This window comes from Hyperolius riggenbachi, chromosome 2 (genome assembly GCF_040937935.1).
Source record: "Hyperolius riggenbachi isolate aHypRig1 chromosome 2, aHypRig1.pri, whole genome shotgun sequence".
Lineage (NCBI taxonomy): Eukaryota > Metazoa > Chordata > Amphibia > Anura > Hyperoliidae > Hyperolius > Hyperolius riggenbachi.
In genome coordinates this window covers 40,350,291-40,363,093 of record NC_090647.1, presented here as the reverse complement: position 1 = coordinate 40,363,093, position 12,803 = coordinate 40,350,291, and the positions used below count along the sequence as shown (strand labels likewise).

The following is a 12,803-nucleotide window of genomic DNA, read 5'->3' as shown; positions in this document are numbered from 1 at the left end:
ACTATCAATCTTATGTTTAGTATTTTCTTGCTTACTGGGTATTTATAATGCATTTTATTTACAAGGTGTGAAAATATCATCTAGGAGAAAAGGTGAAAAAGTGAATTGCATAGGGCCCTGTCATATGTCAATAGTGTAGATAGTAAAATGTTTATTAAAGGAATACTGTAGGGGGTCAGGGGAAAATGAGTTGAACCTACCCGGGGCTTCTAATGGTCCCCCGCAGACATCCTGTGTTGGCGCAGCCGCTCACCGATGCTCCGGCCCCGCCTCTGGTTCACTTCTGGAATTTCAGACTTTAAAGTCTGAAAACCACTGCGCCTGTGTTGCCGTGTCCTCGATCCCGCTGATGTCATCAAGAGCGCACGGCGCAGGCCCAGTATGGTCTGTGTCTGCGCAGTACACTTTTGGTGACATCAGCGGGAGCGAGGACACGGGCGTGCAGGCGCAGTGGGTTTCTGACTTTAAAGTCAGAAATTCCAGAAGTGAACTGGAGGCGGGGCCGGAGCATCGGTGAGTGGCTGCGCCAACACAGGATGTCTGCGGGGGACCATTAGAAGCCCCGGGTAAGTTCAGCTCATTTTCCCCCGACCCCCCTACAGTATCCCTTTAAGGGATGTTTTTCTTCTAATTTTCTGTATTTACTGCAGCAAATGTGATTTACATATTATAAAGCATTAACAGGTAATTTTCTGTTTGTAATATTCGATCATATATAAAACAAAATTCAGATAAATACATGTAAAAAGGAGATTTAAAGCGGAATATAACCCAGCATTTCAACTTTGCTCTAAACCATTGTGCAGGGAGCTCCTGCACAGTCAGAGAGTGTGTGTCACATTCCTCACTTGTTACATTGTGTTTACTTAAATGTATCTATCTAAACTTCAGATGCGTCTGCATTTCTCTCCACGGAACTTTAGAGCTCTGTGTGTAACCCTTCCAATGCTGGTCTAGTAAAAAAAATGCTGGTTGCATATAATATGCTATAAATAATGTTTTAGAGCAAAGTTGAAATTCTGGGTTATATTCTGCTTTAAGCATTTTAATTTTTATACTAATTGGCAGCTTAATATTTTTATAATTGTCTGTTTTAAAATAACAATATCTTGTTCCTACATATTTCTCAAGTGAAAATCAGTTCCAAATTTGCATTTTATATACATAAGATGTTGCTATTAAAAAAAAACAAAAAAAACCCTAAAGCTTACGAAATTGACATAAAACTATTCATGTATTTAAGTATTTAAGCAGACTGATTTCTGAGACTCTAAATATTTATTTTAAATAGATTGTTCTGTATTACTCTCGTGTTTCAGCTTTTAAAAAAAATGCCATTATTAACTGAGGATTATATTAATCAAGTAAAAGTTGTATGTAGAATAAAGTTTACTAAAGTGAATATTTACCGGATTAAAAACCAAAAAGTCAGATACTCACCTAAGGAGAGGGAAGGCTCGGTCCTAATGAGCCTTCCCCCTCCTCTCCCGGTGCCCGGTCCCACGCAGGATCCCCCGTGGCAGTATTCGACCAGTTCGGTCAAATACTGCCACTTCCGCATACCTTCGGGAGCTTTCAGAAGCCTTCGGGAGCATTCGGGCTCCCGATGACGCGGCCGCTCCATACTACGCATGCGCAAGCGCCCTCTATGACGCACTCACGCGCACGTAGTATGGAGCGGCCCGTCTTCGGAAGCCCGATTGCTCCCGAAGACCTCCGAAGTTCCTGCAGCAGCGGACGCGAACGGGGGAGCCAGCGCAGCACCGAGGGCACCGGGAGAGGAGAGGGAAGGCTCATTAGGACCGAGCCTTCCCTCTCCTTAGGTGAGTATCTGATTTTTTCTTTTTTAATCCGGTACCCATTGGCTTTAAAAACTATGTATTTTTTTTTGAATGGGTTCAATCTTACCAACTAAAGGTCACAATTCACGAAGAACTGTGCCAAAACATGTATTATTTTAATTTACTGAGTATTGACATTTTGGTAGTAATTCTACATTCATATTAAAAGCCTTTTTATGTTGCACTTTTACTAAGTTAAATTGCTTTTTTTTATTGAACTGTATCTATGCTAACCTGTTTCTAGTGTATTTTATTTAATTGTGTTGTACTAGTCCAGTGATCTGCAAACCTGGCTCTCCAGCTGCTAAGTAACTACAAGTCCCACAATTCCCATGAATCATGATTGTGGCTGTCAGACTCCTGCAATGCATTGTGGGACTTGTAGTTCCTTAACAGCTGGAGAGCCAAGTTCGCAGATCACTGTGCAAGTCCAAGCCCTATCCCATAGAGCCCTATCAATTCCAGCCATGCACTGATGAGTACCAACAGTTCGAAATAGGTTATCTGCATGTTAGGTTGATGTGGCTCTGTAAATTTTATAAGCTATAGGCGTGCTATACACCAGTGGTTCTGGATGTAAGTTTAGCTTCGAGGGCATAAAGAGATAATTCGCATATTCAGTAGTGATGCATTGTGGGAGTCGCTCACTAAAAGCTGAATTATCGCAAATACCTTTTATTTTATGAAGGCAAACTACACTGAGTTTGAATGACAAAGGATTCAACAACAAAATGTATTTAAACCAGTCTTAGAGTCAGTGTAACATTTTATTTATGTAAAACAATCTAACCAGTAGTTTTTACGAGAAGAAGAATGCTACAACTATGTTCATAAACACCAAGAGAAAAGAGACGAGAGCCAGGTGGACTTGGATGGAGCATAGACACTCCATGCAGCTCGTAATTTTCTCCATCTTCATGCAGTAGCTTCTTGAAAAACATCAAACTCCCCAAACCACAGCTATAGTTTCCATGCCAAAACTAGGAACAGCTCCTCCAATGCACAGACTTGTTCCATCAAATCTCTCCATTCAACTGTTACAAGCTTAATCATAGATATCCCGTGCTCTGGCTAAAGGACCGATAATCCACCCAGGACACCTGAAAAAAATCCATTCTTGTTCAGAACTGTGCAGTCTCCATCTTCCTTCAGATTATTTAAGTTCATAGTGCTATGCTCTTCCTTGCTTTCCAGAATATAGATTTGATTTCCTTGTTTATAATATCTTGCCAATCCTCGCTAAAAAGAGAAATCGGAAAAAAAAGTTACATTATATTTATAAATTGGTTTTCTAATAAATTGCAGCTTTCTCCTAGAACGTAATTACTGTATTTTTTTGGACTATAAGACTTTTTTCCCTCTAAAAGTGGTGAAAAAAGTCACTCTGTCATAGTCCAAGTGCAGGGAGTTCCTGACTTGTGAGCGCCTGCCAATACGAACCTCCAACCCGCCGCAACGTGGTAGACTTCCTGTACTGAGAAGGACGCAGGGGGACAAATGGAGTATACAGGGGGACACAAAGGGGAATAGAGGAGGACACACAGGGGAATAGAGGAGGAAACAAGAAAGACAGAGGCAGACACATGGGGTACAAAGGAGGGCGCAGGAGGCACAAGGGGACATGAGGTCCAAAGGAGGCATAATCCACAAGATTCCCCTTCACCATGGACGCACCAGGTTTAGTATATATATTTTTCCCCTGGTTTTTGTCCTCTAAACCTAGGTGCGTCTTATGGTCAGGAGTGTCTTATAGTCTGAAAAAATGGTAACTTTACTTTTAAATTAAACCCGAGGTGAGATTGATATGAAGGCTGCCATATTTATTTCCTTTTAAGCAATACCAGTAGCCTGGCTATCCTGCTGATCCTCTTTCTCTAATACTTTTAGCCACAGACCCTGACCAAGCATGCAGCAGATCAGATGGTTTGACAATATTGTCAGAAAGATTAGCTGCATGCTTGTTTTCTGGTGTATTCAGACACAACTGAAGCCTAATAGACCAGCAGGACTGCCAGGCAACTGGTATTGTTTAAAAGAAAATAAACATGGCAGCTCCCATATCACACTCACCTCGGGTTCACTCTAAATTTAATAAGGATTGCAAAGTACATGGCACTGGAGTTGTATACAAATAGAATAGCAGCATCATGAGCTGGTGAATTAATTAATCTAACTAATAAACGGCCTAGAAATGGCCACCAATATGGTGGATTTCACAAGAATGAATATAAACATTATCTAATTTTTCTTCTCAACATTTTCTTATTGTTATCCACAATATGATTATGGTATCTAAAGATTTTACTTTTAATGTGAGATGAAACACCATATTGGCTTAAAAAAATAAAATAAAATCGACCATTAAGAGATGACTTGTTTTATCATGTTGTTTTTAGTGTTTATTGTCAGATTTAGAAGAAATGTGATATAAAAAAGAAGAATGTTTCTGATGGTTTTCATCTTTACTGTTGTCCTGCGATGCCAAAAGTGACATCACTTCTGCCCTTTTCTTTTTTTCAACTCAGATCAGTGTTCATTTTTCCTCCCTAATGCCACAGCTTACTGTCCCTCTCACAGCAAACACCACCTAGACCTAGACAACAGGCTTACATCACTGTGTAAACTCCTCAAAGGGAGGGGGGATTCATTAACCAGCTGGTCATAGTGTCCTTATCTTATCAGAACTATGAAGCTTTCTGTTATTTGCATGCTGAGGTAAGCTTGTTACTGTAGCTAAAAGAAACTTCCCACAATCCCTTTGGACACAATCCCATTGCACAGTTCATGCAGTTAGGCAAAGACACCCAGACCAGGTAAAAAGAAAAAAAATGGGGGCTATATAGGAGACGGAGCCTATTTTAGAAATGTTGATGTTACAAGCCTCTTGAAATAACGTTTTAGGCACCCGTATATCAATTAACATAGTTGGTATTATTGCTACTATCCTCATCATTATTAACATTATTATACAATCATTCTACATAAGGGCTATTGTCTGCTTACGTTTTGATAGTTTTATCATCCAACTGCCCCTGAACAACTTAAGGGGACCTTTGGACCTCTTGTTAGTTTATATATACTACTATTAAAGTGTATGGGAAGCTGAACACACAACATCTGGGGACTGGGGAGTGTCTGAGGGCCGTATGCAATTCACTTTTCCTCCTAATTTGTCTCCTAGGAGACACTTTTTCATCTTCGGTTTAAAATAACTTTATAGCACTTCGCAATTAAAAATGTACTAAAAAGTGAGTGAAAAAGTACTGCTAAAATAATTCCGAGCATTTTCTTGGTGTGAAAATATCCCCTAGGAGAAAAAGTGAACTGTTTATGTCCCTGAATTCATAGGTTAGCGGCGCTCCTTTTCCTGATGTTTAACATCCACAGGAGTCCTTTACCAGCATACATAAAAAGAAACTTGTCCCCAATTCCATTAACATTTTCTCCTGAGTTTTCTCCTAGGTGATATATTTACACCTTATCAATAAAATGCCTTTTAAAGCGGTATTGTCACCATAAAAATCAAATTTCAACAGCAACTGGTCGAGTGTATTAAGTGATAAAGATGCTAATCCTGCATTCAAAACTTTTTCTGCTGTTATGGTTTGGAGTTATTACATACTTAAAAGCACTGGCCCTTGTGCCAAACAGTGCCAAAAAGTTGAATGCTGGGAGTTCTTTTGAATGCTGGGAGTTCTTTTTATCTTTAATATATTCCTCCTCTTCCATTTATTTCCCTGCCTAGCTGATCACTTGTGTTTACAAGCAAGGCTGAGGTGACTCAGTGATTGGATGTGTAAATTAAAAAAAAGACTCTGGGAGGAGGGCAGCTAATGAATACACAATGAGCAAGAGAAGGCAGGGGGGAAACAAGAGTCAGGGAGGATATGATGTCAGCATTAGCTTGGCAAGATGGCCACTGCCTAGAATAGGATTTTCTGCTTTTCCTTTATAAAATTCACAGGAATCATTACGTGGATAGCACAATACATCTGTTATGTGAGTAGAGGTAGTATTTATCTACTTATATATGTGTTTTTATTTCTAGGTTAGCATGGGTGTCACTTGTTCTTTAACCTCCTTGCCGGTTATCCCGAGCTCAGCTCGGGGTAACCTGCGCAGGAGGATTTCTCAGGCCCCGCTGGGCCGATTTGCATAATTTTTTTGTTACATGCAGCTAGCACTTTACTAGCAACTAACTGTAACATTCGATGGCCGCCGCTTGTCGCCGATCCGCCGCGTCGTCCCCCCGCCCCAGACCCTGCGCAGCCTGGCCAATCAGTGCCAGGCAGCGCTGAGGGGTAGATCGGGATTCCCTCTGACGTCCTGACATCCATGACGTCGGTGACGTCATCCCGCCCCGTCGCCATGGCGACCGGGGAAGCCCAGCAGGAAATCCCGTTCTGAACGATCGGAGTGGCTGCAGAGCTGCCGCTGCTCAGTGGCTATCATGTAGTGAGCCCTGGGCTCGCTACATGATGTAAAAAAAATAAAAATAACAAAAAAAGCTGCCTCCTTGCCGGGGGAATTAGACCGGCAAGGAGGTTAAGCAACAAGAATGAAAAAAAAAATACTTAAAATAATTTTGATAGTACTTTTTTAAATAACTTTTCAGTACTTTTTCAATTGCAAATGGTTGAAAAGTTATTTAAAAGAGAAGATGAAAAATGATTTCCTAGGAGAAAGCTCAGGGTAACATTTAATTAAATAGGGGCCTTGGTGTTTAATTAAAAAAACTAAATAAATGAAACATTTAAAGCATTGACTTCACATTAATATTAAAGTGTATAATTTTGACTGTCTTGCCAATTTCCTACTCTAGGTAGATGTGGTATACTATTATTATTGCTTTATGCAATAATATTGCTTTATGGAGAAGACCTTCCACCATTAATAAAAAGAACTATGCAGCATGTTACAATATGGACCCCGCCTAATGCTTGGTCTTTTCAAAAATGGGACCTGTTTATTGATTTGCCAACTAACTGCAGATGGACCATCACAATTAAACGCTGCCTGCATTGGAGGTATGTTGATAGGCATGCTTTGTATATTAAAAACAGACCAGTGCAAGTTAACTGTTGAATTAAGCAAAGTAAAAAAACATGTTGGAGGAAAAACTGTCTATAAAACAAAGGTTAGCTGAGAGCACAGCAATTAGGAAAAAATATCTGCAACTTTACAAAGGAGCTAACAGGACATTACACTATAAAGCTTGAATGCAGATAGGAACAAATATGGAGTGTTTGTGCATTAATTAGTAAAAAAGAAAAAATGTATATAAAGTACGCAATATCTTTACTGCAGCGGAATATCTTTATTTCAACAGTTATTATGGAAACAAATCAATAGTTAAAGTGTAGAAAACTATGAAGACAGTAAAAGGGTAATTACAAATATACATACAGACGTTTTAAATTAGTGTGTTTGGTGCTACATTTAAAGGGAAACTAAGGGGAAATAAATGTGGCCAGTTGAACTTAATCGTACTCAATGCCAAGCCACTGCAGCTAAAGCTAACAAAATTTTGGGATGCACGTGTGCAGCTTTCAAAAGGGCACAGCTGCTTAATGGCAGATTGCAGAATGACAGCCAGAAGCACTATAGGGGGCTGGAAAGAAGCCCCAGGTTAAACTGGCCACCTTTATTTCAATTTAGGTTTGCTTTAATTCAGTAAATGCTTCTGAATTGAATTAACATGGACATATTTCTCCTGCTCCAAATTATGCCATGCCCATGAAGCCAGCTCAGGCTGGGGATGGTATTTGCAGGCTGCTGCATATACTTAGCTCCAACATTGGTCTCTGAGTGGAGTTGCTGGGCTCTGGCTCATAAGAAACCACCCACTCAACTTCAATTATGCCTTGTAAGGCATCAACAGAGGGTCTCAGGTTACTGCAGTAATTCCAGCAGCCACATATTACTAGTGACAGAACAGAAGTTTGGACCAGGTAATTGTTGGGTCATTGGGGAAACCTTGGTGAAATTATTATTTACTTGTGTTGGACGAACTTGGAGCAGTGGGGTCCTGCAGATGAACCTGATGGGGTGAACTGCTTCTTGGGGTGATCAGTGAACTCCCAAAGTAGCATCAGCAGATTTGCAAACCTTTAAATCCCAACCTGAACGCAGATTCAGGCACTGCAACAGCATTGGCTGGCTAGATCAGCTCTTACCACTTCTTACCATCCTGGTCTCCTGGAGCATTGTCCAACCCATCCATCCATCCTAGGACTGCCCATCTAGCCTATACATCCAGTTCTCTATGGTCCAGAAGGTCATCTCTGAAGGCCCATTCACACTAGGGGCCTGATTCACAAAGCGGTGATAACTCAGTTATCACGCCTAAAAGACTTTAGGCGTGATAACCTTTGCACTAGCATAGTTATCACCGCTTTGTGCTCTAACTCGCGCGAAGCTCCCGCGCGCAAAGTTTTGCGCGCGTGCGCAAAGTCCCATAGGGCTTAAGGGGCACTTTGCGCGAAGCACAGTGCGCTGCGCGCGTAGCGCACCGCGCTACGCGCGCAAAACTTTGCACACGGGAGTTCGCGCAAATTCCTTCAAATCACGCCTAAACTAAGTTTAGGCGTGATAAAGGGCTTTTCACAGGCGTGCAAAGTGTTTGCACCGCTTTGTGAATCAGGCCCTAGAAGTGCATTTCTGAGCGTTTTGCGATTAATTAGCGTTTTTTAAAATCGCTCCTATTTACTGTCATTAAAATCGCGGTAAAAATTAGCCGCAATTTCGATATTGCGGCGATTTTTGCACAATTTTTACCGTGATTTTAATTAAAGTTAATGGGAGCAATTTAAAAAAATGCTAATCAGTCGCAAAACGCTCAGAATAGCGCTTCTGGTGTGAATGGGCCCTGAGAGAGCACAGAGAGCTGGATGGGATAATACGCCTTTTTTCCCTACATTTTCTCCTAGGAGATCATTTTTCATCGTCTGTTTAAAAGAACTTTTCAGTACTCTGCAATTGAAAAAGTACCAACAAGTACGTGAAAAGTACTGTCAAAATTATTCCGAGTGTTTTCTCGCTTGCTAGTAGCATTAAAGCATTTTATTAAGAAGGTGTGAAACCTAGTAGAAGACCTAAGGGAAAAGTGAATTGAATAAGGGCCATTGACTTTTCACATGATGAAAATAGTTATTATGTGAAAATGATTTGTTTGTGAAAAATTTGTTTGCAATTCGCGTTCGTGTGCAATTTGCTTTTCAGTTTTCTCCTGGGTGATATTTTCTCAACTTATAAATGAAAAGCCTTTTAATCCTCCAGCAAGCAAGGAAATACTCGAAATCATTTTGATCGTACTTTTCTTTTTGGTACTTTTTCAGTTAGAAAATGTTCAAAAGTAATTTTAAATATAAGATGTAAAAATTATCTCCCAGGAGCAAACTCAGGAGAAAAAGTTATTGCGTATGGGCCCGTCTCTCATGTCTCATGGGCTTTAACCATTTAGCAAATATTGCTGTTTTCATAAGAATGCAATATACAAAAATTCTGATGTTCACAAAAATGTTTTTTATTTTATTATTTTAGTAAAATATATATATCACTGAAGTGGAAACAGCCATATTTGCCCATCACAACTGCATATTACACATCTTCCTTTCTGCTGTACTTGCTTTTAAAAATTTAAGCCACAGTGAGCCCAGCTGGATGCTGCTACACCAGGACAACGTACGGACTTTGCCACACCCCCTTCCTTGTCACCTGACCATGTTGCAACCTTTGCTCTGTAGCAGAGGCAGGCTTACATTAATGGCCCATACTCACGGGCTACAATTGTCGCCGCAACATGCGGCGCGCGCGTGTTGCGGTGACAGGTCGCCCGTGAGTATGAGACGCAACACGGGTGCGCACCCCGAACCGTCGCTCGTCGCTGCTGTCGCCAGGCTATTGGCACGGTCAATCGCCTGGTGACAGTTGACGCCGCAACTGTCGCTAGTCCGCGTGGGTATGCGGACTAGCGACAGCAACAAGCAGGGAATACCTTGAGCTTCCGGCGGGGGGAGGAACAACAGCGACAGCTTCCGCCGCATCAGTTGCCAGGTCCCTCCGCCGTGTGTATGCGGAGGGACCTGGCGACGAGCTGTCGCCAGCCTGTCGTGCACACGCTCCCGTGTGCTAGCGACAGGCCACAAATGGGCCATGAGTATGGGCCATCAGGTAGGCGAGTCATTAGGTTGCAGGGTGGAAGGGCAAAAAGCTGTACAGATGGATAGCATTCACCTTTTACTTACATTGTGAAAATGCAAAACAATGCTTCAAAAGAAACATGCACATTGGAGATAAGATTTGCATTATACACCTGCTGAAACTGCTTTGGTTTAAGTGCTCAGTCTCAACCTTACACAATTTGATACCTTAAACGTCTGTAGTACCTTTAAAGTGTGTTTTATTTATTTAAATTTTGGTGCATATTTGGCACCTAATTATGCAAATAGATGAATGCATGGAACCATGCATATATTATGTTATTTAGTACTATTGAATCATTTGTGACAGGTTTTTAGCTCTGTCTCATGTGTGATGTAAGTCCTAACGTAAGGGATGAAGTTTGTAGGCTTTCACTGGTAGCTCAAGTGCTATTTTTACATAAAAAACAATAAAATTGTAGAGCATGGATTTGTTTATGGCTATACAGCATGAGCCCCTGATCCCCAGCCATAAGGGCTGGCTCTAGCTGATAACGAGTAGAGAGAGCTTATGTGAGCATTGGACTCCCCCAACACTCTGTTTTTCAGCCTCCTATGCCTATCAAGTTGATTTGTTCACATGCTGATGAGCACAGGAGCTGTTGTGGCACCCAATTATTGAGAATTACAGGTGGAACTTGAAAAATTAGAATGTTGAGCAAAAGTTAATTTATTTCACTAATTCAATTTAAAGGGGTTCTGTTGCATGCGTAAAAAAGAACATAAACTAAACTTATCCAGATGTCGGTAGCCATTCTCCTTCCTATCCTCGGAAGCTTTGCATCCCTCTGGTGAGATTGCCGTGTACAGTCTCTTTTATCTCTCCATACATTCCTAGTGGTTTGAGTCACCCTGAGCCACTTGGTTACTCTGTCATCATGACCAGAGACAGCAATCTCACTACAGGGTTACAGCGCCACCCAGAGGATGGAGGGAGAATTGCAGCATTGGATCCCAGAAAGGTGAGTAAATGCTGGGCTGCTGCAGATCTCTGTGCTGTATGATTATTTCCACATTTTAGGATCTGAAAGTGATCTAAAAAATTACACCGCTTTTAGTGTCCTTGCTGTCTTTCTTCACAAGTTGAGTATTCTACTGAGAAGCATGGTGCCTGTGACCCCATCGGATTTGCCGGGATTCTCCCAGCTGCATTTTGGTGCTAGTAACACAGTCTATTTCCATAAAGCAGAAGAACTTTAGTAAATTAGATCCTATGGGGATGATTCACTATAACAAATAGCATACTTTATCATAGTTAACATGCCTTATCAGAATTAACACCGTTTATCAGAGTTAACATGCCCTATCAGAGTTAACACTCCTTATCATAGTTAATGCGCCTTATCAGAGTAGCATAGCGAGCGCTACAAACGTATGCTTGCTAATTGGCAATGACGAGAGCTCCACTCGTCCTACCCTGAGCTCCTGCGGGTCCAATCACTTTAAAGGACATTATCCCCGCACTTTGATTGGCCCAATAGGCTGCCTGTCAAGTGATGTCCTTTAAAGTGATTGGACCCGCCGGGGCTCAGGGCAGGACGAGTGGAGCTCTCGTCATTGCCAATTAGCAGGTATAAGTTTGTAACGCTCGCTATGCTACTCTGATAAGGCATGTTAACTCTGAGAAAGCATGCTATTTGTCATAGTGAATCAACCCCTATGAGTGCCGTATAACAAGAAGCTTAGCAGGTGGGTAATGCATGGTGAGTGCGTGTATGCATGCATGCATGCAAAACAATTCAACAAATGGATACTTGAATAAAAAAAAATGAAGTCCACACATGTTGGATATGGCGTTTTTGGTTCACATACATTGACATGCACACACAACAATCAACTGTAGAGAATTAGTTTTTGCCTATACCTCATCTCTACTCCTTTCTAGAAAGCAGCTTTTCAGCTTTCTTCCTTTTGAACTCAGAAATGTCCTCCGCTGTTAAACCATGGGAATTACACCTGTAGACATATATATGGTATTATTAGTTGAGTGATTCCGTCCCTGGAACAAGGAGATAAAAAGAGACCTAAAAGACACAACTTGCTTTCTGAGCCTAAAAAGTAAGAACAATAAGATCCCTCTTTAATCTAAACACATAATATTCTGAAAGAAATGTCACTACTAACCGATGCGCTTTCTCAGTCCGAGATAAGGCATGTCCCCAATATTTAAATCTGAATATGTATTTTAATTATCATACACCAGGGACCACATGTTATTAACTTTTTCTTCTGAGTTTTCTCCTAGGAGAGGCTTTCTCAACCAGGGTTGCCTGGAACCCCAGGGTTCCTTGAGTACTCTGCAGGGGTTCCTTGACATGTTCCCCCATTGTGGCGGAAGTATATAGAGCACACTATAATAGGTGGTACTGTAACAATAAGCACTAATTTGGGGGGTCAGAAGACAGTATAATGAGTGGCAGTGTAATGGGTGTAGTGAAATAAACAGCCACACATACTTTTAAAGACCATGCCTCCTGCAAAATAAATACAGGGGTTCCTCGAGATCAAAACATTGTTTGCAGGGGTTCCTTGAGATCAAAAAGTTATTTGCAGGGTTCCTCCAGGGTAGAAAGGTTGAGAAAGGCTGTCCTAGGAGATAATTTTTCATCTACTCCTTAAAAGGACTTTTCATCACTGCAAATTAATGAGTATCAACAAGTAGGTAAAAAGTACTATTAAAATAATTTTGAGTCTTTTCTTGCTTGCTGCTGGTGTAAAGGGCATTCTATTGATAGGATGTGATAATATCACCTAGGAGAAA

At 41.1% G+C, this 12,803-nt stretch overlaps 1 protein-coding gene across 5 annotated transcripts in view; it reads right to left on the bottom strand.

Moving 5' to 3' along the window:
* Window positions 1-1,845: 1,845 nt before the first annotated feature.
* Window positions 1,846-12,803, bottom strand: part of LOC137545451 (retinal guanylyl cyclase 2-like) — a 176,149-nt gene continuing 165,191 nt past the window's right edge. For 4 of the 5 annotated variants that reach the window (XM_068266675.1, XM_068266679.1, XM_068266678.1 and 1 more), the window contains exons 19-20: window positions 11,907-11,998; window positions 2,993-3,080 (exon numbers count right to left, since the gene is read on the bottom strand). In XM_068266675.1, the coding sequence (XP_068122776.1) occupies window positions 11,914-11,998 (85 nt within the window). In that variant the 3' untranslated portion in view covers window positions 2,993-3,080; window positions 11,907-11,913. Of the gene's footprint in view, window positions 3,081-11,906; window positions 11,999-12,803 lie in introns of all 5 variants that reach the window. The other variant, XM_068266680.1, reaches the window with a different exon arrangement.